The 27320-nt window shown below is 40.4% G+C and overlaps 1 protein-coding gene across 13 annotated transcripts in view; it reads right to left on the bottom strand.

The window, feature by feature from the left end:
• The window catches only part of USP40 (ubiquitin specific peptidase 40), an 89476-nt gene that overhangs the window by 38995 nt on the left and 23161 nt on the right, over positions 1 to 27320 (bottom strand). For all 13 annotated transcript variants that reach the window (XR_005783196.1, XM_040450639.1, XM_040450628.1 and 10 more), the window contains 7 exons: positions 11595 to 11895; positions 8008 to 8089; positions 6339 to 6510; positions 3997 to 4081; positions 2822 to 2892; positions 1783 to 2102; positions 367 to 490 (listed from right to left, as the gene is read on the bottom strand). Coding sequence is in view for 12 of the 13 variants with exons in the window: in XM_040450639.1 (XP_040306573.1) it covers positions 367 to 490; positions 1783 to 2102; positions 2822 to 2892; positions 3997 to 4081; positions 6339 to 6510; positions 8008 to 8089; positions 11595 to 11895 (1155 nt within the window). In the remaining variant the exon portion in view is untranslated. The remainder of the gene's footprint in view (positions 1 to 366; positions 491 to 1782; positions 2103 to 2821; positions 2893 to 3996; positions 4082 to 6338; positions 6511 to 8007; positions 8090 to 11594; positions 11896 to 27320) is intronic.

Here is a 27320-nt window from a genome sequence, read left to right as displayed (position 1 = left end):
CCTATATTCTAACTCCAGCCTCTAGAGGGAAAAAACGGCCCATATTTTCTTGAAATAAATATGCCACTGATACAGGTAAACGAGCAATAATCAAATGTTAGTAATAAAATTTTTATTTCCTCCCCCCTCCCTTTTTTTTTTATTAAAGTAGGTTCAACGCCCAACATGGGAGTTTGAACCCATGACCCTGAGATCGTGAGTCGCATGCTCTACTGACTGAGCCAACCGGGTGACCCCAAAAGTTGATTTCTTTAGATCTAGAAGCCCACTGAGACAACTGTCCTGAACACTTTGGGTACTGCTTTCCATGTCAAATTCTGTCCGACTAGAAAACCGTCCTCCAAACTTGAGGTGTAACCTACTCACTGTGTTCACAGTTGCTGATATTTTAACTTGCTTCTCCTCAGACTCCACCTCGCATAAATTTTGAACTTGGAGCCAGCTGGTCTCACTCGCACCAGTGAACCATTTCCCTTGTCTGAGCAGCAAACTGTAGGGAAAAAGACATTTAAAAAAATGGGTTTTTACACAGCACTTCTACAGATCAGAAAGGATCGGAAAATTAACACTTTCTCTTATGCGCTATTTCCAAAATTCCGCAGGCATCTCTGACGTGACTGACTGCAGGTAACCAGGGCGTACGGAGCTGGCTTTAAGGAAGCAGACTATGCTTTTAGGGCAGCGTTAGGCAGTAGGTCTACAGGGTCTGTATTCAGGACTCCAACTATTCTTTGGCTCATACAAATAACCTGGTGCCACGTTTTTCATCTTGTGTGTTGCCACCGTTTTCAAAGAGAAGTGTCAGAGCGCTTACACCTGCACCTGGAACCACCAGGGAAGCCGGCCCAGGGCACGGAGGCTCGGTCTTCGCTTCTCCGTTCCCCAAGTCCTAACACACATATGTTATTTTTTATAAAGGAACGTATAATAAACTTTTAAATTAAATCAACAAAGTGCGGAAATAAATGCCTGGAAAACACTCGTCCCAAAGAGCGGTAGTAATAGATGTGATACAAAATAACAGCGGTTCTGAGTGCCCTATGTCACGGCCACCATTACTGACAATACGGAGCCTGTAATGTAAGCATATTCATGGCACTGGTCAAGGAGCGAACTCATTTGTTGATGGCAACCTCAAGTCCTCAGTAGACGGAAAGCTGGTGGGTGACGGTGAAGGACACATTGACCACAGAAAAGCACCACAACGGACGTGGGTGACAAGCGGAGAGACGCGGCACTTCGGAGCATCCGTGTGACTCATGGGGACCAAAGTTATAATTCCCGACATTAAGTGCCATTTCTGGGCAGATGGGAGGGTCTCAGGAGTCAGAAAAAGGATTGTGATGAAAACTGGAGTTGCCTTCTGGGAATCTTGTGACAAAATGGACAAATTTAGCTGTATCTTAATATCCTCCTCATGAAAAAATTCAGGAACTTTGTGAGAATGCGCCTTCGGTTTTGTAGTGAGTGCTAATCAGAACTGATTTGCGAAGATTCTGCTTTATAAAAAACCAGACTACATCTCATCTACACCTATATTACCGGCCATACTTACTGGAAAAATTAAAAAAAAAACCAAAAACCCATTTCAGTATCATCTTTCCTCCAAGCTGCCTAACCCAGAACACTCCTGTATACAGTGCACAAAACACGATGTTTAGAAACAGAAAGAAAATACTGAACTCTTACCATTATTAAAATAAAGCTTTAGAGTTCTAAGAGATAGAAAAACTATAACTAAAATTTCTTAAAAAGGAATTCTCTTATGTTTCAGCAAGCTACCTCTTATCATCGTTAGACTCCTGAACGAGAACCGAGCTCCCGTTCCCGAGGCCCTGTTCTCTGAACGTCTTCTTCAGATCTTCCTCGGGAATGGCGGCCCAGTTCTCTTCCCCGACAGAGTCGGTGGTGCTGACGAAGAGGACGGCTACGGGCATTGCCAAGGCTGTGAGCACAGCCCGCACTTCTGCATTGGATGGGAACACATGTGGGGCCTCTACCAACTGCTGACACTTTTCCCCCTGGCTGCTTGCTGCGAGATGAAGAACATTTATGAGCACAGGCTCACAGTCGCTACCGGTTGGAATGTGGATGCCACCAACCTACGATGACAGCAAGACAAGTGTTAGTATAGTTTCTATCTGCCACGATCAAGTCAACAGAACAACACAGTAAAAGACTACTCTTGAAGAATTCTCATTCTTTTTCTTTTCAAGTGAAATACAGTTTTCACAAATGTCTTGTATATATCAGAAGAACAACTCTAGATTTTTCCATTGAAACTTTCTCTTAGCCATTTTTTACTTTCTAGGAGAGAAATCTGGAGTGGAGACAGAGACGGACGAGTCCCCAGTAGTGGTAATAAAGCCTTGGGGAAAAAACAACAGAAAAAGAGCCTTGGAAATACAGGAGATGAACCAAGGGCAGTCCACCGAGTGGGTGAGATGCTCCTTGCCCCTTTCCTGACTTAGAAAACTCACTCTGCTCTTGTAGGTAACTCCTAGAACTCAGTGTAAGTATTTGCCCCCTTCTGAACTCCCTCAGGGAATATGCACAGATCCCTACTTCAGCACCCGGATCAGTACAATTATTTACACGGAACGCATGAAGGACTATTTACTTTTGAATGGAGCATCTGGCTCGATGGAGGCACTCAATAAACGTCTCTTTAGCATATAACTAACACTGATTATACCTACAATTTATGAGACATTTCAGACTTTTTCTAAAATCTAGCTGCCTTCACGTATGCTGAATAAAGTTTTATTCAACAACTGAAAAAAACAGAACCATCACAAATATTTCTTCAATGTGTTTTTACCTCCACCCCATTCCATACAAAGATGTCTTCCCCATCCTCAATTTCCATTTCACACAGTGTCAGGTTATCTCCTAGGAAGAAGAGGCCATCAGTGAGACCATCTGTCATGATCACCAAAGACAACCGAACAAAAACAAAAACCTGAGACACTTAAATATTTGTTTGAAAAACCATTCTCATAAAGGAAAATTAAGGAAAAGGCAGTTGTAATATTATACTGGTATTATTTACTATTACTCTTATCTTAAATTTTTTTAAACATTTATTCATTTTTGAGACAAAGACACATAGCACGAGCAGGGGAGGGGCAGAGAGAGGGAGACACAGAATCCAAAGCAGGCTCCAGGCTCTGAGCTGTCAGCACAGAGCCCGACGTGGGGCTTGAACTCACAGACAGCGAGATCATGACCCAAGCTGAAGTCAGACACTTAACTGACTGAGCCACCCAGGTGTCCCGATATTACGTTTATCTTTATTCTTCTCATCATACTCTTACTTTTTTTTTTTTTTTTTCCATTTTATGTAAGCATTTCCGCACTGTTGTTATGTAAGCCTCCCGAGCATGAGAGCAGGGGAAGCACTGACCGTAATGAACACCGTACAGGAGTGAGCTTAGGCATCACATGGCCTGGGACCCAGCACTAATTAGCTATCTGTCCTGTGTGCCTCGTCCCCAAGCGTCAGTTTTCTTGTTTAGGAAATGGAGATAAAAGAATTTTGTGAAAATCAAAGGATACAATTTACAGAAAACTTATCTCAGTGTTTAGCACAGTGAAGTCCAAAATAAATGTCACTGCAGCTACTGCTATTACTATTGTTTCGTTGTTATTCACAGGTAGCAAATACTTTTAAGTTCTCAAAGTATTTTTGTCTGCTTTGCTACAAAATCTGTGGTAATATAAAAAAAAAAAAATCCAAAGCCTCTCAAAAACTTGTTTTGGTGGAGAGGTGCCCTTAATTTGAAAAAAAAAATATAAACCACGTCTGTCCTAGCAGAATTCACATAGAACATAAATCAGATAAATTAGTTCTTTGAAAACCGACAATGTGATGATAGCCTAGTTAAGGAAGTAGCAAGTAGGGGGGGAGACCGGCTAAGAGAAGAGAATCACAGAGGAGATGATCAAAATATAAATATATGCGATGAGTTGCTGTATTTCAGTTATTTATCTTACCATCCAGCATCCGATAAACGTGAAGTCCTGCAGGAACAAGCTTTGCCACACTAAGCACCAGATCTCCTTCCCAAAATTCTAACAGCTACAGAGTATTAGTGGAAGAAAACAGAACGATGGGAAGTAACATTAATTTCACATTTCCAGGTGAAAGAATCACACTGTGCAATTTTACATGTGTTTAGATGAAACGGGGAGCTAGCAAATGAATACATCCATCCCACCCAGCACCAAAAATGTGGCAAGGAGGCATCACTCGTTGCTAAATAAGCCAAATCCAAGGATGGTTAATCTCAGCCATTAGCGACCGGAGAATGCTGCATACACAGTGAACGTGATGACCACCCCAATGACTGTACTTAATTCACGGGGAAGGCCCCTTCCACGGGAAGGCACACTGATAGCATGCCAGCCCAAAAATCTTTGTCCAAAGAGCAAGAATCATTCGTTTCACTAGCACTGTGCAGGGAAAAGCACACACCAACATTTTTGTTAACTTGAAAGGAATGTTTCCCACTATAAATTCAAAAAGTAGCATTGCCAGTTTACAGAATAGTATCACCATGGATTTTTTTTTTTAAGTTTCTAGATCTAAGACTCTGGGGACTGGTCATCTCACCAGGATAACATCGCCTGTAAGGGTCAGTCCTACTTCATTCCTCTCCACAATACCACAAGGTAGCTCCCTTAAAAAGAAATCTCCTCTTTACAGGTGATTAGTTAACTGAGTCAACCCTGCAGCCTCTTGCCAATGTCTTACCTCCAGAATAACAGAGATGTGCACTTAAGACACCAGAAAGCAGACTGGAGCAAATTTGAAACTTACGAAGGTGAAGAGGTCTTTTCCATCTGAAAGGTCCCCCTAGATGGGGTCCCCTTCCCAAACCTACCTATAACAACACTGCCTGGACTGGCTCAGGAGTGAACTTTTAATGCAAAAATTCAGAAACACTAGGACATTTCAGAAATCCTGATACGAATCCAACATTTAAATATCATTCAAATCCACTAAAGTTAAAAAAGACATTGGCCTGCTTTTCTTTGTACAAGAGGAAAATCAAGAGAAAGTGAATAATTTTGGGAACTGATAAGTGGTTTTTTTATTTATTTTGAGAGAGAGTGAGAGTGGGAGCATGAGTGGGGGAGGGGCAGAGAGCGAGGGAGAGAGATCCCAAGCAGGCTCCACGCTGCCACAGAGCCCCATGAGATCATGATCTGAGCTGAAGAGTCAGATGCTTATAGACTGAGCCACCAAGGTGCCCTGGGAATTGATACATTTTTTCAGAAAATTCATTTATTCCTGCAAGAAATTAATGCCTACATTTTCTATTTCCCTTTTCCTTGAGTAGGAAGTAGCACAAGGTGAAAAGGTGTGATTAAAAGGAAGGAAAGAGTAAGGAGACCAGGGCCTAGTTCTACCACAACCAGAAGGCCGACCGTACACAAGCCATTAGATGTCCCCAAACCACAATTTTTTCACCTGTAATATGGAGTTAGCTTACCCTGGGTTGCCGTGAGATTAAGAACCAGAGGACATGATCTACATGAAGGTACTGGAAGTAAAGTAAGCAGCACTGTTCTCAGTAAAGCACACCTGGACCGGTTACTCAGAGGAAATGACTGACGACGAGGCTCGTTTGTACTGCACACCAGGAGCGATTTTCCTTCACTGAAAAGCTTCAGTAATAATGCTATTCTCAGGGCGCCTGGGTGGCGCAGTTTGTCAAGCATCCGACTCTTGATTTCGGCTCAGTTCGTGATCTCACGGTTTATGGGTTTGAGCCCATCGGGCTCTGTGCTGACAAGTGTGGAGCCTGCTTGGGATTCTCTCTCCCCACTTCTCTCTGCCCCTCCCCTGCTTGCGCACTGTCTGGCTTTCTCTTTTGCCTTAAATTTTTTGTCTCTTAAAAAAAATTTAAAACAACAAAATGCTCTTAGGAAACGCTACTTAGGAAAGGGAGAAGTGTTAGATGCTTTTGTTTGTTTAGCTCTTGGTTTTGGGCAACATGCTCATCTTTATTTTTTCTCCTCTTTTAACAAATAATTTTCCAAAAAAGGGACAGTCTTATACTCTTTCTCCCCAGATAAAATATACCAGGCTTGATTCTCCCCCTGAAAACCTGCTGGCAGGACAGTGTGGGTCTCGGCATGCAGAAAAGCCTCTCTGAAAGATGTACACAGAGAGAACATCTGGGGCAACCCTCATGAAGTGGCAGCCGTAAGATTTTAAGTGGCTTTGCAAAAGAAATAGTTGTCTCCCAAACAGGGTTTTTGAAAAGGAGAGTCCAGCTTGAGACGGACCTTAATGTCTAAATTAGTAAGAGGAAGCAGGGCTAAATTACCTGCAGTATTGATTGTCGAAGATCTCCTAAAGTTTTTCTTTTATCAAAGGTGAAATCCCACATGCTTTCTGCTTGAGAGACTGTCGGGTGCAGAGCCCCATTGAAGAAATGATAATGAGGGCCCAGGTGCAGATGCAATTCAAAACTATTGTTTGCAGAATCACATTCTGCCCTTTAAAGAGGCATAAAAAATACACAAATGCTAAGTTTTTATAACAGACACTGTTTCATCCCCAAACAAAAATACTTGATTTACAATATAAATAAGTTCTCTATTCTACCTAATTATCACTAATGTCCTTTTCCTCCATGCTCCAAAAGTAACTCATTTCAGTTTCTCAATGAATAGCAAGTTTTCAGCTCTGCCACCATGAATGCCAAGGAAAACGAATTTTAAGACACACTGTGCAATATTATTCTGAAAAAGTATCCACGCTCAGAATCTTCCAACCCTGAGACTACAGTTACAAATATGCTCGAAACCTCTTCCTGTAATGCGTTAAGTGCCAGATTTTTAAACTTCTGTCTCACCCTTACTTTCACTAGACCCCGTAGACTCTTCCGTAAAATATTTAGAGTGGATCTCAAGATCCTCCAGAGTCTACTCTCCCCAGGTCGAAGGTCCTCAGCTGCAGCCTGGTGCCGGCTGCTTTTCTCTGAATCCGCTCGGCTCCCCTAAGGCCAGTGCTGGCTACTCCACTCCTGGCAATCTGGCCAAGGGAGAGCTGGGTGAGGCCACGGCTCAGGTTCTCCAGACACAATTCTATTAATGTGGTCAAAGACAGCACTAACTAACTTTTCTGATGGTCACATAAAAAAGCTTAGTGCTGGCTGGCTAAACCCATTACGTTGTTGCTGCTGTTGCTCTGAACACCCGCTGCTAATGTGCACCCATTCATGCAGTTATCTTTCCTGTTTAAGATGTTTTACTCTAGGTTGTATATTTTTAGTGTCTTGATTTCCTTTGACAGCGGTTTGCCATTCAATCCATTTGCCACCTTTTTCCCCCCAGCTTCAAGTCAATGATAAAAATGCTGAACACATCCCTGCTACATAATGAGCCAGCCACGTGGAGACCACGAGAACATCCACTTCCCTAACCCAATACCCCACTGACCCTGTCAGAGAGCAACTAAAGATCCAGTTTTTCAGGGTCCAAGCTGACACCTCCAAAGAGAACAGGAAATCATCAAGTTCTCACAAACCGCGCTTGGGATAACCCGTTAACGGGTTTCTGCCACAGAGTTCGCAGAATCCACATTCCTTCCTTTTACCCACCTTCGGTCTTCTGTCACTACGTGTCACTTCTCCACAACTAAAATAAGGAGGGGTGATTTTCACAGCGGGCCCTTTGTACCTAGAGCACCACCTGACAGGCCAGGATACAATTCATTTAGCGGACTGTGTGTTTACCAAGTTCTCCAGTGTTCCCAGGCTTCATCCCTACTCGGCAACGGCCATTCGTGTGACATGATTGCATTCGCTGTCACAGAGAAGGATCATTTCAAAGCAGAAGATACTCTCACTATAAAAATTCAGCAGCTACACAGACACTGGCATTAATTGACTTTTTTTCCTTTTTAATTTTTCTGATTGAATACTTAAGACCTAAATTAGATCCTCATTCTCCAGAAAAACCATTTGAACTCTAAAAGTAGGTCAAACTCACCTTTTTCTTTGCAGTTCAATGTTGGCCGCATCCATTTCATTCAGCAAATGACATGGAACCCCGTACCTTGGATTGGCTCGAGCTGTGAAAAAAACGTCATTAACTTGGGCTGACTACACGAACTCTGGTTGCTGGACACCTGGCAGCAGGGAAAAGTACAAAGTGCTGGGAGCTAGGAAAGCTTGTACTAACTATCTCTGTGAACACGAACCTCTCATGGATCTAAGCTCTCCCATCTGAAAAACGAAAACATTACAACAAATGAAAGATACATGGCTCTTTAAGCCAAGCTAGTAGAAGGAGTCCATTTCTTTGATTCTCTTTAAATACACTTTTAAAAAAGAACACCCACTATTTTCTCCCTGATAACAAATGTAGTAACTGGTCACTGCAAAAATTCTGGAAAGTATTTTTCCAATATAAAAGAAATAGATATTACCTGTAATCCCATTCCCAAGAGATACTCCTAAAATTTATGATATATACTTCTGGTCTCTCTTCTATGTACCTGCGCAACGTGTCTGTACGTGCACACACGCATGTGCGCACATACACACGCTTATTTAAAGTGACTGGCACTGTATTTAACAAATCTGTTACATGCTTTTTCATTTCACATTTGTGTTTCTCCAAAGTTTTAAATGATTGCACAGTAGTCCATTCTATAAATAGCAGAATTAATCTTACCAATCTTTTCTGTTAGACATTGGGGTGATTTCTAGTCATTATTATAAGATAATGGGAGTAACGAACATCTCTGACATCTTTGAACATCCATATTTATACACAACTCTGATTATTTCAAGACCAACTTGTAGAATTACTGGTTTAAGGTGTTTTTTTTTTTTTAATTTTTTTTTTTTTAAACGTTTATTTATTTTTGAGACAGAGAGAGACAGAGCATGAACGGGGGAGGGTCAGAGAGAGGGAGACACAGAATCTGAAACAGGCTCCGGGCTCTGAGCTGTCAGCACACAGCCCGACGCGGGGCTCGAACTCACAGACTCAGAGATCATGACCTGAGCCGAAGTTGGACGCTCAACCGACCGAGCCACCCAGGCGCCCCAGGTTTAAGGTTTTTAAATACACATAACTTAATCGGTTATACTATTTTATATACCTAACCAGACGAAGTGCCAATCGAGAACAAGATTAGCAGAAACATTTTACTTGGCAGGAAAAAAGTGGTATCTCACTGCCGTTTCAATGCCTGTTTTTTGATTATGAGTTAGGTTGAATTTTTTTTCCTTCACTTTATTGGCTGCTCTTCTTTCTTCTTTTGTACATTTGCTTATTTACATCCTTTTCCCAATTTTCTATTAAGCACAATGGAATATACACGAGAGCACTCTGCAGACTGGAAATAAATGTCATATATTTTCCTGTTTCCCCCAGGGCTTGTCATTTGCCTTTTAGATTATTAAATGTTTGTAACATTTTTCCTTAAATTTTCTTTTTTTTCCTTTTAAGCTTAGAAAGGTCTTCTCTACCTTAAGATCAGAAAATATATGAGGCGCCTGGGTGGCTCAGTCAGTTAAGCGACTGACTTCAGCTCAGGTCAGGATCTCACGTTTCACAAGTTCAAGCCCCACATCAGGTTCAGTGCAGACAGCCCAGAGCATGGAGCCTGCTTTGGGTTCTGTCTGTCTGTCTGTCTCTCTCTCTCTCTCTGCCCCTCCCCCACTTGCACTCTATTGCTTTCTCAAAAATAAATGAGCATTGAAAAATTTAAAGAAAGAAAAAGAAAATATGCTTATACATTTTAAGGTTCCCTTTTAACAAAAACATTAAAGGAACTCGAATTTTATTCAAGCGACGAATACAGTCACTTGATTACACTGACTGCTAATTCAAGTGATTAGTAGCTTACTTCCAGCTCTATTTCTTGAGTGATTTCCCTTTCCTCCCATTTAGCTGAAAAGTTACCTTACCACGGGTTAAAACCTTAAAAACCCTGGACGGGTATCTGGGCTAGCTCTACTCCAGTGATCTGCCCACCTCTCCACATTAAGCACTGTGCTGTCTGAACTGCTGGAGCTTTTACAAACAGGTTTTTACTGATGGAGTAAATTCCCTTCAGTAGGTCCTGCGTCAGTTTCCATTAACTCACCTCTCCAGGTGAATTTAGAATCATCTTGCCATGTTCCATCCCTTTATTCCCCCCAGAAGTCCATTAAGATTTCAGCCAGATCTTTATTCAATTCATAAGCTAACTAGAAAACTATCATTTAGTACCTAGTCAAATCATACACATACTAAAATTCAATTTGGGGAAAAAGAAATACTCCATCTGAACACGTTCTTTTTTGTTGTTAATATATATTTCTAAAACTGTGAATTTTGCCTTCACAGTATTTTTATCAGAACCATTACTGTATTTTTCCCCCTTCAAAAAAATAAAGCCTAGAATTTCTGGTTAAACAGAATAACTGTGTAACAGTTTTAGATCCAGAAATTTTATTGCCTTTGACTCATGTGCAAATTAGTAACTGCTCTCTTCTTGTTCTTTATAAAAACGATTACTATTTTCATTCTCTAAGAACAGTGTCCTCATTTGCAACCACAGATTTGCCTCAATCCAAGGAACTTCCCTGGTTAGGATTTTTACTTTTGAGTGGACTTTGGGAAGTGACCGAAGTCTACACACTTTGATTCATGTTAGTGCTTTCAATTAAAAATGTATCACTGTGGGGGTGCCTGGGTGGCTCAGTCGGTTAAGTGTCCAGCTCTTGATTTTGGCTCAGGTCACGATCTGCCGGTTTGTGGGACTGAGCCCCACGTCGGGCCCTATGTTGACAGAGCACTAGATTCTCTCTCTCTCTGCCCACCCCCCCAAATAAACATTTTAAAATAATGTATCACTGTGGGTCTCAGTGTTTAACCTCCCTGTCTTATGAGCTGTCTTAGAAGGTTTAACAAAGAATGTTTTGAAGATACTTCAATTGCTCAGAGACTACATTAATTACCTTGAGGGAAAGGAAAAAAGAAGTAAAAGGGGACATATGAAAACAAGACTAGGGCCCCTTACAACTCAAAGGCAACAAACACATGGCCAAACGACACAGCCAAGCCTAAGCATAGGGCAATCACAAGCAAGTCGGTCCACACAACAAGAACCCGTTATGTGATCCAAGCACCCGATTTTGAAATACTAACTATGGCCTCATATTATTAAAGGAGAAAAAATAAATAGAAATATATAATTATAAAATGACTGTTAGATATCTTTTGCATAATGTGTTTCCTCCTGTTAATCTTGAAAATATTTAAAAATGTTCCAAGAGTAAACTTTTTAAGTTTATTGATTTATTTTGAGAAACAGAGACAGCATGAGTGGGGGAGGGGCAGAGAGAGAGGGAGAGGGAGAATCCCTCCTCGCTGTCATTGCAGAGCCCATGTGGGACTCGTACTCACGAAACCGTGAGATTATGACCTGAGCTGAAACCAAGAGTCAGATGCTTAACCGATGAGCCACCCAGGTGCCCAAGAGTAAACTTTCTTTTAAAAGGGTAAAAATTCAAACAGCATTAAATATTTATCACCTAACGTCATCAACTTAAACAAATAGAACATTTTTCTTTCCATACCTTCAGGGGGTCTCTGCAACTGGGATTTCCGATAAAACAACATGTAGGCACTTTCTTTACCCTGAAACTGCTGTTCAATATCTTTTTCCTTGATTGGTTGGACTTTGGAATCATTTATATCAAACCAGTGGGGACAGGAGTTTCTGTCATTTAATCCTGGGGATTCTGAAGTTTGCATCTGGAAAAGGTGTTGATCCTTCTTTTGAAAATCGGACTCAGCCTGGAGAGAACCATTCTTCAAGAGACTAACTGTACTTTCATCTGAACTGAGCAGAAATATCTGAGAATGAAGCTGTAAGAACTACAGAGAGACAAAAAACAAATACTAAGGTTAATAAAAAAAATTTTTTTTAAATAAAAACTACATCTTCCTTTCTGTGACTAAATATTTGAACTTCACCTTTATTTTTGGCCTACCCAGCTAAGAAGGGAAAAAAAAAAAAAATCCGTTTGAGTCCTGATGAGACATTTAATAACAATCAGAGTGCTCTCCTTTAAACAGTCTAATAGTCACATCAAGGGAGAAAGCTGCCATGCCACAAGCCAAAAAATACTTTAATTATACCTCAATAACACTAGTTTTGAAAAGTACTTTACTAAAATAGATTAGGCAGAACAAACACTTTTGAGATGTTTCACACAGAGTATAAACAGAGCATAAAACAAAGGCAATCACAACAGTGAAACGTTACAGAAGAGAATTTCAAAACTAGTGACTCAGACAAACTCTGTCTGAGTAATAAAGGAATAAAGTAATAAAGGAATAAAGTAATAATCATAAGCTGAAATTGTCCTTTAACATGGACTAAATTGAATGTTGTCTGTCCAGGAAGCTGACAGGTTAGCTCAGGAAATCAAAGCACAGAAGGCTTAAGTCTTAATCCTAAAAACTATTAATCAAGTTCTCACTAAAGGGTTAGAAAGAAAAAACCATTCTTTCCTCGTTGCCTATCCCCTCTTTCAGCCCTACTCTTGTCCCTTCTCACTCCCTGATTGCTGTGTGGCCTTGCATCTTCTTGCCTCACAGCACAAAGTTACTTTATGCAGGAAACCACCTGGGAGGTATGCACAACATCTGCTTAGTCCATCAGTCAATATGGAAAGGTGACGCTCTCATTTTCCACTTGGAAAGAATGAATGTGCAGCAATGCTAAATCTCTCATCAAAGGAGGATGGTACCACCAACAGAAAGGAATGAGTATATGACCCAGACAGTATTGTTAACACTGTGTATAAAAGATAGTAAAATAGTTTTGTAGCTAATTTGTTTAGATACAATCAAATAACAGTTTGAAAACTTTGAGTAATGAATTTTCTGGTTAGCCATTTTTTTCTTTGTTTAATAATTGAGGATTAATTCTTTTAAGCCTCAAACTTGGCACAATCTGGTCCCAGTAACAGCAGAGAACTTTTATTGGACTAACTTTCCTGATAAGAAATGATAAACTCTAGACAAAATAATGAAAACAAATGTTTGGAGAGTAACCAAAAATAGGCATAAAACAGGGGACATAATCCTTCAAAGGGAAGCAAACTCGATGAGTTTTACATTAACCCACTGCTTCCCAGTTTGTAGCGGTAGAGGGGTTCAAGCAAAGGGCAGGAGTCTTACTGAGCCAAGGAAACAGAATTTGAACATGCCAGAGAGGCTAGAAAGTGAAAGAGCCGTATAAAGGAACCTCAAATCTACTCCAAATCCCCCTAGAATCCTTGGCTGACTCCTGAACAGTATATGCACAATCCAAGATGCACAAAACCCCACAGGAAGCAACAGCTGGCAGATTCTGAGCAGAGACTTTAGCATCCTGCTGCTGGATAGAAGAACGTGAAACTAAAGTCCTGGCAAGTTAGAGGAGTATGACAAACATCTCAGGCTTTCCACTGAAATCCTAGAAGGGCCATGCCTTAGGCTGGGGGCTGGCAAACTTGTAAAAGGTTGGACAGTAAACACCTTAGGCTTTGTGAACTTAAGAGGCAAACTTCAGGACATTATGTAGGCACCTATATAGCTTTTTAAAATAAATAACCATTTAAAAATGCAAAGAGAGTTCTTAGCTCAGGGCTGTACAAAAACAGGCAGTGGCCATATTCTGGCAACCTCTGTCTTAAGAGGGAGGACCAGGCGTGTCTCAGGACTAATAGCAACACTGCAATAGGCCCACCCTACAAACTGTAAAATGAAGCTACCAGAGGATCAAGACGATTCAAAGGTAATTTAACAGCCTGGTATGACATACTGTGAAACTCTTTAGAGAACAGCACCCATAGGCAATATAAGATTAAATGACATGCAAACAGGACAGTGTTTTTCATAATCAAGAGATGACACGGTCAATTCACAAGAGAAAAAAAAAGTTAATAGAAATAGACCCAGAAACGATCCAGACATTATGATACCGAGAAATTATTACAAATACTTAATTTATATAGCTTAATAAAGCCAATTAGACTTTCAAAAATGTATTTAATTTATAAGAAAGGATGAACAGAGTGGGTTCAGATAGGGAGTTTCAGTGGAGAAACGGACACTCTCCATTACAGCTAAGTGGAAATTCTAAAGCTGAAAAATACAGTATCTAAACAAAAAGTTCACTAGCTGGGCTTAATGGAAGACTAGATATAGCAGGAGAACCAATGACCTTGAAGATGAAGCAATGTAAATTATCCAAATTGAAGGAGAGGTAAAAATTTTCAGCAAAAGAAAAAAAAAAAAACCCAGTTATCTAACATCTGTGAGGAAATCCAGAATGTTCTAATACATATGTAACTGTAGTCCCAGAAGGAGAAGAGAGATAATGGGGCAGACGATAAATTAAGAAGACAGTGGCCAAAACTGAAGAAAGACTTTAAGTTACAGATACAAAAAACTTAGCAGATACAAAGCAATTAACACAAAGAATACCATACTGAGACACATTATTGTTAAACTGCTAAAACCATGGGGGGGTCTGGGGGGCCCAGTCGGTAAGGGCCAACTCTTGGTTTCAGCTTAGCCATAAAACACTGCCCTGACAGTGTGAAGCCTGCTTGGGATTTTCTCTCCCTTCTCTCTCTCTGCCCCTCTCCAACTCACACTTTGTCTCTCTCAAAATAAATTTTAAAAATAACCAAAAATAAATAAATAAACAAACTGCTAAAAATCAAAGAAAGAGAAAAAAAATCTTAAAAGCTGGCAGAGAAAAGGACACATTACGTTCAAGTCACGGAACCAAAATAATGGAAGCCAAAACATAATGGAGTGTCATCTTTAAGGTACTGAAAGGAAAAAACAAAAACCAAAACCTATAAAACCAGAATTTTATATCCTGCAAAAATATCCCTTAAAAAAACTGAAGACAAAATAACAATTTCAATCAAACGAGTCAAGAATATTTTCACCAAGACTCGAAGAGGGACATTCTCAAAAGACTTGAAGTTCTATTACATTCCAGGACAGTGATACCAGATGCACGGCTGAATGTGCAAGAACCAGTGAACACCAGAATGGATAAGCATAAAACACGATTTTTTCATTCAGTTTTTTAAAAAGCTGCTTGGGGAGCCTGGGTGGCTCAGTCACTTAGGCCTCCGACTTCAGCTCAGGTCTCGATCTCACAGTGCTTGAGTTTGAGTCCCACCTCGGGCTCTGTGCTGATAGCTCAGAGCCTGGAACTTGCTTAGGATTCTGCATCTCCCTTGCTCTCTGCCCCTCCCCCATTCGTGCTCTGTCTCTTTCTCAAAAAAATAAACATTAAAAAAAAGCTGCCTGAGTGTTTAAAGCAAAATTTAATAATAATAAAAATAAAAAACAGAGTGGAGTTTACCTGTAATGGTAAAACATAAGACAACAGCAGAAATGCAATTACACCACTGTGAGCATGTGACACTGTTCATGAAGTGGTGTGCCATGAATCTGTAATTGGTAATACGGACTTACGTATAATATGATCCCTAGAATAAAAAAAACTACAGAAATACAGCTATTAGCCAACAGAGGAGATAAAGATGAAACACTAAAAATCACCTGATTAATCTAAAAGGTAAGTAAGAAGGAGCAAAAAACAGGTGGCAAATAAAAACCAAATACCTTGATGGTAAATTCAAACTCAACCATATTAATGCATTAAAACCAAATGGACTACACATTCTAATTAAAAGAAACTTATCAAACTATTATCTGATAGAAAACAAACAGCATAGAAGAATCAACACATACAAAGTTACTTTCTTAAAGAGTTTAATAGATGTGATGAACCCCTAGCAAGACTGATGAAAGAGAAAGCCGAAACACCCAAATTATCAAGATCAGAAATGAACCAGGGAACATCCGATCCTATGGACAGTAAGAAGGTAACACGGTAATATTTCAAACAACTTTATGCTAACAACTTATGCTTTAAATAAAAGGAGAGATTACTTAAAAATCACAATTATCCCAAATAAAAAAGAGCCAACTTCACACTGCAAGAGACACACTTATATAAAAAAGCTTGCAAGGTTACATCAATACTAGACAAGGTAAATTTCAAGGCAAGGAATATTAGCAGACATAAAGGAAGGGCACTGTATGTCAGGAGGCCATAAAAATCCAAAATGTGTATGCACCTAATGGTATCACTTCAGGGTACATGAAGTAAAGTTGTCCAAAGTAAAAGGGGGAGGGAGAAATCCACCATTGTAGCTGATATTTAAACCAAAAGACACAACCAAAAGACAGAAAAATTAGTAAGGACAGAGAAGAAAACAGAACACTATCAACCAATGTGACACAGTTGACATTTACAAAATATATCCAGCAACTGCAGAAAATAACTTTTATGGTAAATTCTGAATATTCAGCAACACAGACCATATTCTGAGGTGTGGAACAAATCTCAATAAATTCAAAAGAATTAAAATCAGGGAGAGCATGTTCTCAAGAGTACAATGGAATTAACTAGAAATCAATTTATGGATATAATAAAAAGATAAAAAGAAATCCCCAAATATCTGGAAATTAAGCAACACATTTACACACACACACACACACCACAAGGGAGATTACAAAATATTTTGAACAGAATGATAATGAAAACATGTCAGATTTGGCTGCAGCTAAATTAGTGCTGAGAAGGAAATTGACAGCTTTAAAAGCATCTATTAAAAGGAAGGTTTAAGGGCGCCTGGGTGGCTCAGTCGGTTGAGTGTCCAACTCTTGATTTCGGCTTGGGTCATGCTCTCATGGGTTCATGGGTTTGAGCCCCAAGTTGTGCTCCATGCTCTATGCTGGCAGTGCAGATCCTGCTTGGGATTGGGATTCTCTCTCTCTCTCTCTCTCTCTCTCTCTCTCTCTCTCTCTGCCCCTCCCCTGCTCATACTCACTCACTCTCTCAAAATAAATAAGTAAACAAACATTTTAAAAAAGGAAGGTTAAAAGCAACTCAGATACCAACCCAGGAAACTAGAAAAAAGTTGATCAAATTAAATCCCAGAAGGAAAAAGGAAGGAAATAATTAAAAACAAGAGCAGAAATCAATGAAATAGAAGAGATGATCCATAGAGAAAATCAAAAGAGGCAAAAGTTTTTGAAAAAGTTTAATAAACCTGATAAACCCCAAGCAAGACTGATGGAAAAAAGTGAGAAAATACAAATTACTAATGTTAGGAATGAAAAAAAAGGAACAACTTCAGGTTCTATAGACACTACAGAAAACACAAAATATTGTGAATAATTTTATGCTAATAAATTTGACATCACAGATAAAGGAACAAACTCCTTAAACAGCAAAATTTTCCAAAATAATGCAAGAAGAGAAAATCTAAAGAACTCTACAATAAAACAAATTTAAACTATAATTAAAAAACCTTACTCCAAAAAAATTTCAGGTCTCAACAGAACAGAAAGCCCAGATGTAAAACCACAATTATATGGCCAATTAATCTTTGACAAAGGAGGCAAGAATATGCAATGGGAAAAAGACAGTCTCTTTAACAAATGGTACTGGGAGAACTGGACAGCCACATGCAGATGAATGAACCTGGACCACGTTCTTACACCATATACAAAAATAAAATGGATTAAGGACCTAAATGTAAGACCTGAAATCATAAAAATCGTAGAAAAGAGCACAGGCAGTAATTTCTCTGACACTGGTTGTGGCAACATCCTTCTAGGTATGTCTCCTGAGGCAAGGGAAACAAAAGCAAAAATCAACTATTGGGGCTACATCAAAATAAAAGGCTTCTGCACAGCAAAGAAAACCAACAAAACTAAAAGACAACCTACCGAATGGGAGAAGATATTTGCAACTGACATATCTCTGATAAAGGGTTAATATCCAAAATATATTAAAAAACTATATAATGCAAACACCAAAAAACCCCACCAAATAATCCAATTAAAAATGGACAGAAGACATGAACAGACATTTCTCCAAAAGCATACAAATGGCCAATAGATGCATGAAGGGATGCTTAACATCACTCATCATCAGGGAAATGCAAATCAAAACCACAATGAGATATCACCTCATACCTGTCAGAATGGCTAAAATCAAAATCTCAAGTGTTGGCGAGGATGTGGAGAAAAAGGAATCCTCGTAAACTGTTGGTGGGAGCTCAAACTGGCACAGCCACTGTGGAAGACAGCATGGAGGTTCTTCACAAAGTTAAAAACAGAACTACCCTATGATCCAGTAATCACACTACTGGGTATTTACCCAAAGAATAAGAAAACACTAATTCAAAGGGATATAGGCACCCCTGTATTTACTGCAGTGTTATTTACAAGAGCCAAACTATGGTAGCAGCCAAGTGTCTCCATTAATAGATGAATGGATAAAGATGTGGTACTTATATACAACGGAATATTATTCAAATGAAATCTTGCCTTTGCAACAACATGGATGGAGCTAGAGGCTATTATGCTAGGTGAAGTCAGTCAGTCAAAGACAAAAACCGTATGATTTCACTCATGTGGAATTGAAGAAACAAAACAAAAAACAGAATAAATGAGCAAAGGAAAAAAAGAGACAAACCAAGAAACGGACTCTTAATGAGAGTGAACAAACTGGTGGTTACCAGAGGGGAGGTGGCTGGGGGGATGGGTGAAACAGGTGAAGGGGATTAAGAGTGTACTTATGATGAACACTGAGAATACAGGGAACTGTTGAATCACTATATTGCACAGCTGAAACTAATATTAACACCGTATGTTACTTACACTGGAATTAAATAAAATACAATTTCAGGTCTCAATAGCTTCATCACACATTTAAGAAAAAAATTATCTGAGAGAATTCCTCCAAAAATATAAAAAAAGGAGTATTTTCCAACTTCTGAGTCCTATATAACCTTGATACTAAAATCTGACAAAGACTTTACAAAAAAAGAAAATTAAGACTCGTATCTCTCATAAATGCAGACACGAAAATCCTGAATATGAGCTAAATGAAGACAGCAATATAGAGAGTATCATGACCAAGTGGGATTATTCTCAGGAATATAAGATTTGTTTAACATTAAAAAGGTCAATCAATGGAATTCATCACATTAACAGAAAAAAAGGTGTACAAGACAAAAAAAACCCCACAAAACTGAGTCAACATTTGATAAAATCCAACCTCTACTCAAGATGAAATCATCAGTCAACTATGAATTAAAAGCTAACTCCCTCAAAATTACAAAAGGTATTTACATTTTTCTTTTAAGTATTCTGTTTATTTTCAACAGACAGAGAGAGAGAGGAAAATGGAGGGAGGAGGGAGGAAAGGGGAGAGGGAGAGGGGGAGAGAAGATGTAAAGGGCGCTCTGTGCGCAAAGCAGAACCCAATGTGGGGCTTGAACTCACGAACTATGAGATCATGACCTGAGCTGAAGGCAGACGCCCAACCGACTGAGCCACCCAGGTGCCCCAGGGTATTTATATTTTTTAAAAATCTGCACAACTAATATCATACTCAAGAGTAAAATACCGAGACACTGACCCAATTATTGTTTTTTGTTTTCTTAAAAATTTTTAATATTTATCTTTGAGAGAGGGAGAGAGAGCACGAGTGGGGGGGCGGTCAGAGAGAAGGAAACACAGAACCTGAAGCAGCCTCCAGCCTCTGAGCTGTCAGCACAGAGCCCGACGTGGGGCTCAAACCCACGAACCATGAGATCATGACCTAAGCAGAGGTTGGAAGCTTAATGAAGCCACCCAGGGGCCCTTACCCAATTGTTTTCAAGGAAAACCTGGGGTGGGGGGCGGGAGTTAAGATGGTGGAGTAGCAGGGGGAACCTGGCCTTGCCTTGTTCCTCGAAAACAGCTAGATCAACATCAAATGATTCTGAATTCACACCTAGAAAATCCATCGGAGGATTAAGAGAACATTCTGCGCATCTTGAGGGAGAAAATGTGGCAGGTGCAGGTGCAGTGACATGAATTAGGGGACAGAAGAGCTGTGGTGCATGGAAGGGAGGAAGCCCTTTTGGCGGAGAGGAAAGGGAGAGGGGTTAGAGAGACCTCATGGGGTTCGTGCAAGAAAAGCACTCCTCCAAACCCAGTGACTGGAGAATCAGGAGGAATGGACTATATCACCAGTTTCTGCAGAGTGGAACTCAAAGTTGGAGGTTATCAAAGTCTACAGCATTCACAGGAGTTGATCTCGGTGGGCAGCTGTGCTCCTGGGGAGGAGGAGGGCAAAGGCCTGGGAGAGGACAGTGGAGTGTGGGGATGCCCCAGGTTATACTGGGAGAGAACGTTCCATTTCCTGGAGCGCATTAGGAAGAGAATATATTGCCTCTTCAAGGACAAAAGACCTGGCTGGTGCCTTTGAGCAGCCATTCAGCACCAGGGGACAAAGGTGCAAACAGAGGGTGGATAACCTGGCCGCAGCTTTTTGCTGTGCTTCACCATAAACTCCAGGCACCTGCTGGGTCATGCGACTGCTTTTCTGGGACAGGCCGGCACCAGGCGCAGCGCTGCAAGAATGCGAGGCTCCCTGAAGGGGAGTGGATCCGGCGTGTGCAGGGTCCTTTAAAATTTGGAGTTCCGAATCCTAGCTGCGTGCCAAAGATAACCACAAGAGATAAAACCAAAGGCTGTGTGTTGACGGCCTGGGCACAGAAGGGTTGAGAGCAGGGATCTGACAGAAACCTGGGACACAGAAGGGGAGATTGTTCGCTGGTCTGTGAGGACTCCCTGAACAGTGGCAGATGTGAGTTCCCCTCTCCTCTCTGGGGAAGAGAGCAAGGTGACACCATCTTTCTCCGCCCACCAGCAAGGCCAGCACAGCGCCCCCACCAGCGGAAGGTGGAACTGCTTACACCAAACCACACACCCTGTCCCCTACAGGTGCATCTTTTTTTTTTTTTAATGTTTTATTTTTGAGAGAGAGAGAGAACCAGCGCAAGTGGGGGAGGGGCAGAGAGAGGGGGACAGAAAATCTGAAGCGGGCTCTGCACGAACAGCAGTGAGCCTGATGTGGGTCTTGAACTCTGAAACCATGAGATCATGACCTGAGCCAAAGTCGGAGACTCAACTGACTGAGCCACCTAGGTGCCTAGGTGCCCCTGCAGGTGCAGCTTTACTAGGGCAGGTCTGACTGTGAGCCAGCATGGCAAGACTCTCCCCCAGAGGACCAGCACGCCCCCCAGCCCCACGTGCACCAAGTGGAACATAAAGTGCTCTGAAGCATCACCTTCAGTTCTGGGGGAAATAGGACCAGGTTTTTTTTTTTTTTAATCAGGCTTATAGTTATTTGTTCATTTGTTTTTTCGTTTCCTTTTCTTGTTGTCTGGATCAGGCTTTTTATTTTTTTCCCCTTTCCTTCTTTTTTTTGGAACTAGGCTTACAGTTTTTTGTTTGGTTTTTTTTGTTCCTTTTTTGAATCAGGCTTTTTAAAAAAATAAGTCTTATTTTAACAAACAAATCAAAGCACACCCAGTTAAAGGTCCAAATGCTCCCCACTGCAAGCAAGGATGAACTCTGTGTAGGACTGACCTGGGGGAAAGAGCAGCCAAATCACAAAGCAGAGTGCACACAGCATACACCAGAGCGCTTCCTGAAGCGCTAGGCCTGGGCAGCCTGGACGTGACCCCTTTTCTTAACATATAGCATTACTCTCAGGAGCAGGACATGTAAGCTTTCGTAACATGCAAAAAACAGAAACCTAGACAAAATGGCAAGGTGGAGGAATTCTCCCCAAAAGAAGTATCAAGAAGAAACCACAGCCAGGAATTTGCTCACAAAAGATATAAGCAATATATCTGAACAAGAATTTATTTTTTTTTTAATTTTTTTTTCAACGTTTTTTATTTATTTTTGGGACAGAGAGAGACAGAGCATGAACGGGGGAGGGGCAGAGAGAGAGGGAGACACAGAATCGGAAACCGGCTCCAGGCTCCGAGCCATCAGCCCAGAGCCTGACGCGGGGCTCGAACTCACGGACCGTGAGATCGTGACCTGGCTGAAGTCGGACGCTTAACCGACTGTGCCACCCAGGCGCCCCTGAAAAAGAATTTAGAACAACAGTCATAATAATACCAGCTGGGCTTGAAAAAGCATAGAAGACACCAGAGAAACCCCTGCTGCAGAGATAAGAGACCTAAAAATCAGGCTGAAATAAAAAAATGCTAACTGAGATGCAAAACTGACTGGATGTATTCACAAGGAAGATCAAAGCAGCAGGGGAACGAATAGGTGACACAGAAGATAAAACTATGGAAATAATGAAGCTGAAAAGAAGAGGGAAATAAAACCACTGCATCACAAATACAGACTTGGGGAATTCAGCAATCCATAAAGTGCAATAATATCCGTATCACAGGAGTTCCAGAAGAAGAGCAGGAAAAAGGGACAGAAGGTTTATTTGAACAAATTATAGCTGAGAACTTCCGTAATCTGAGGAAGGAAACAGGCATTCAAGTCCAACAGGCACAGAGAGCTCCCCTCAAAAATCAGCAAAAAAACTCAGAGCACCTGGGTGGCTCAGTCGGTTGAGCGTCCCACTTGGGCTCAGGTCATGATCTCGCAGTTTTTGAGTTCAAGCTCCGCATTGGGCTCTGTGCTGACAGCTCAGAGCCTGGAGTCTGCTTTGGATTCTGTGTCCCCCTCTCTCTACCCCTTCCCTGCTCTGTCTCTCTCTCTCTCTGTCTCTCAAAGATGAATAAACGTTAAAAAAAAAAAAAATCAGCAAAAAAACAGGTCAACATCAAGACATACCACAGTAACACTTGCAAAACACAAAGATAAAGAGAGAATTCTGAAAGCAGTTAGGAACACAACGTCCTTAACCTACAAGAGCAGACACATAAGGTTAGCAGACCTGTCCACAGAAACCTGACAGGCCAGAAGGGAGTGGCAGGAAATATTCAATGTGCTAAATGGGAAAAATATGCAGCCAAGAATCCTTTATCCAGCAAGGCTGTCATTCAGAATAGAAGGAGAGATAAAGAGCCTCCAAGACAAGCAAAAACTAAAGGAGTTTGTGAACACTAAACCAGCTCTGCAAGAATTACTAAAGGGGACCCTTAGACAGGGAAAGAGAGACCAAAAGCAACCAAGACTAGAAAAGAACAGAGGCAATCCACAGAATCAGAAACTTTACAGGTAATACAATGGCACTAAATTCCTATCTATTGATAATTATTCTGAACGTAAATGGACTAAAATGTTCCAATCAAAAGACACAGGGTATCAGAATGGTCACAAAAACAAGACCCATCAATATGCTGACTCACAAAAGACTCATTTTACACCCACAGACACCTCCAGATTGAAAGTGAGGGGTGGAGAACCATTTCTCATGCTAACAGACATCAAAAGGAAGCTGCAGTAGCCATACTTAGGCAAACTAGATTTCAAGTCAAAGACTATCATAAGAGATGAACAAAGGCACCAGATCATAATAAAGGAGGCTGTCCAACAAGAAGATCCAACTACTAAATATTTATGCCCCTATCTTGAAAGCAATCGAATGTACAGATCAATTAATAACAAACTTAAAGAAGCTTGCTGATAACAACACAAGAAAAGTAGGAGACTTTAACACCCCACTTGCAGTAATGGGCAGATCATCTAAGCAGAAGATCAACAGGGAAACAGGCTTTGAATGATACACTGGACCAGATGGACTTAACAGATATAATCAGAGCATTTCATCCTAAAGCAACAGAATACACACTCTTTTCGAGTGCACATGGAACATTCTCCAGAAGAGATCACATGGTGGGTCACAAATCATGCCCGAACCAGTACAGAAAGACTGAGGTCCTTACCATGCATGTTTTTAGACCACAGCACTATGAAACTTGAGGTCAACCATAAGAAAAAATTGGGGAAGCCCTCAAATACATGCAGGTTAAAGAACATCTTACTAAAGAATGAATGGATTAACCAGGAAATTAAAGAAGAAATTAAAAAAATAAATGGAAGCAAATGAAAATGAAAACACGACAGTCCAAAACCTTTGGGATGCAGCAAAGGTGGTCATAAGAAGTAATATATATTGTAATACAGGCCCTTCCTCAAGAAGCAAAAGTGTCAAATACACAACCTAACCTTCCACCTAAAAGAACTGGAAAAAGGACAGCAAGTAAAGATGAGAGCAGAGACAAATGATACAGAAACCAAAAACCAGTAGAACAAATTGATCAATGAAACTGGGAGCTGGTACTTGGAAAGAATTAAAAAAACTGATAACCCCCCTAGCCAAATTTATCAAAAATAAAAGAGGACCCAAACAAATAAAATCACAAATGAATGAGAACACAACAAACACCACGGAAATACAATTATAAAAGAATATTATAAGCAATTACATGCCAACAAATTTGGCAATCTAGAAGAAATGGATAAATTCCTAGAAACATATAAATGACCAAAACTGAAACAGGAAGAAATAGAAAATTTGAATAGACTCATAACCAGCAAAGAAACTGAATCAGAAATACAAGATTTCCCAAAAAACAAGAGTCCAGGGCCAGATGGCTTCCCAGGGAAATTCTACCCAATATTTAAAGAAGAATTAATACTTACTGTTCTGAAACTGTTCCAAAAAATAGAAATGGAAGGAAAACTTCAAACTCCTTCTATAAGGCTAGCATTACCTTCATTCCAAAACCAGACAAAGACTCCACTAAAAAGGAGAATTACAGACCAATTCCCTGATGAACATGGATGCAAAAATTCTCAACGAGATCCTAACAAATCCAACAGTACATTAAAAGGATTATCCACCACAATCAAGTGAGATTTATTCCCGGGCTGCAGGGGTGGTTCAGTGTCTGCAAATCAATTAACGTGATACACACCTTAATAAAAGAGAGGATGGGGCTCCTGGGTGGCTCAGTCAGTTAAGCGGCTGACTTAGGCTCAGGTCATGATCTCACGGTCCGTGAGTTTGAGCCCCGCGTTGGGCTCTGTGCTGACAGCTCAGAGCCTGAAGCCTGTTTCAGATTCTGTGTCTCCCTCTCTCTGACCCTCCCCCGTTCATGCTCTGTCTCGGTCTCAAAAATAAATAAACATTAAAAAAAATTAAAAAAAAAATAAAAGAGAGGATAAGAACCACATGATCCTCTCGATAAATGTGGAAAAATCATCTGACAAAATAGAGCATCCATTCTCGATAAAAACCCTCAAGAAAACTGGGACAGAAGGAACATACCTCAACATCATAAAAGGCCATATACAACAGACCCGTATCATCCTCAATGGGGAAAAACTGAGAGCTTTTCCCCTAAGTTCAGGAACACAACAGGACGTCCACTCTCACCATTGTTGTTCAACATAGCACTGGAAGTCCTAGCCTCAGCAATCAGACAACAAAAAGAAATAAAAGGCATCTAAATAGTCAAGGAAGAAGTCAAACTTTCACTCTTCACAGATGACAGGATACTCTATGTGGAAAACCTGAAAGACTTCACCAAGAACTTCACTGCTAGAACTAATTCAGCAAGGTTGCAAGGATATAAAATCAATATACAGAAATCTGTTGCATTTCTATACACCAATAATGAAGCAGCGGCAGGAGAAATCAAGGAATCAATCCCATTTACAACTGCACCAAAAACCATAAGATACCTAGGAATAAACCTAACCAAAGAGGTAGAAGATATGAACTCTGAAAAGTTTACAACACTTATGAAAGAAATTGAAGACACAAAGAAATGGAAAAACATCCCGTGCTCAGGGACTGGAAAAACAAATATTGTTAAAATGTTGATAGCACCCAAAGCAATCTACACCTTCAACGCAATCCCGATCCAAATAGAACCAGCATTCTTCTCAGAGCTAGAACACACAATCCTAAAATTTGTATGGTACCACAAAAGATCCCGAATCGCCAAAGTAATGTTGAAAAAGAAAACGAAAGCTGGAGGCATCACAATTCTGGACTTCAAACTGTATTACAAAGATGTAATCATCAAGACACAATGGTACTGGCACAAAAACAGACACATAGACCAATGGAACAGAAAAGGGAACCCAGAAATGGACCCACAACTATGTTGTCAGCTAATCTTTGATAAAGTGAGAAAGAATATCTAATAGAAAAAAGTCTCTTCAACAGTGTTGGGAAAACTGGACAGCGACATGCAGAAGAATAAAACTGGACCACTTCTTACACAATACACAAAAAATAAACTCAAAATGGATGAAAGACCTAAATGTGAGAGGAGGAAACCATCAAAATCCTAGAGAACACAGGCAGCAACCTCTTTGACCTTGGCTATAGCAACTTTTAACTAGACACATCTCCGGGGGCAAGAGAAACAAATGCAAAAAATGAGCTCTTGGGACTTCATCATGATAAAAAGCCTCTGCACAGCAAAGGAAATAATCAACAAAACTAAAAGGCAATCCACAGAATGGGAGAAGATATTTGCAAATCTGATAAAGGGTTAGTATCCAAAACCTATAAACAAATTACCAAACTCAACACCCCCAAAACAAATAATTCAGTTAAGAAATGGGCAGAAGACATGAATAGACATTTCTCCAAAGAAGACCTACAAATGGCTAACAGACACATGAAAAATGCTCAACATCACTCACCATCAGGGAAACACAAATCAAAATCACAATGAGATACCACGTCACACCTGTCAGAATGACTAAAATTAACAACTCAGGAGACAACAGACATCGGCAAGGATGCAGAAAAAGGGGAACCCTCCTACGCTGTCAGTGGGAATGCAAACTGGTGCAGCCACTCTGGAAAACAGTATGGAGGTTCCTCAAAAAATTACAAATAGAACTAACCTATGACCCAGCAATTGCATTACTAGGTATTTATCCAAAGGATAAGAAAAATACTGAATCAAAGGGGCACGTGCACCCCAATGTTTACAGCACTACTATCAACAAAAGCCAAACTGCAGAAAGAGCCCAAATGTCAACTGACTGATCAATGGGTAAAAAAGATGTGGTGTGTAAACACACACACACACACACACACACACACACACACACACACACACACGGAGCAATACCACTGAGCCATCAAAAAGAATGAAATCTTGTCATTTGCAACGACGTGGATGGAACTGAAGTATATTAGGCTAAGTGAAATAAGTCAGTCAGAGAAAGACAAATATTGTATGATTTCACTCATATGTGAAATTTAAGAAAACAAAACAGATGAACATAGGAAAAGGGAAGGAAAAATAAAATAAGATGAAAACAGAGAAAGAGGCAAACCATGAGAATCTTACCTACAGAGAACAAACTGAGGGTTGCTGGAGGGGGTGTTGTGTGGGGGATGGGCTAAATGGGTGACGGGC

This window comes from Herpailurus yagouaroundi, unplaced genomic scaffold, assembly GCF_014898765.1.
Source record: "Herpailurus yagouaroundi ecotype Mexico unplaced genomic scaffold, PumYag 202, whole genome shotgun sequence".
NCBI classification, from domain to species: Eukaryota; Metazoa; Chordata; class Mammalia; order Carnivora; family Felidae; genus Herpailurus; species Herpailurus yagouaroundi.
Note: the sequence above shows the minus strand (reverse complement) of the source record. Positions and strands in the feature narration are given on the sequence as shown.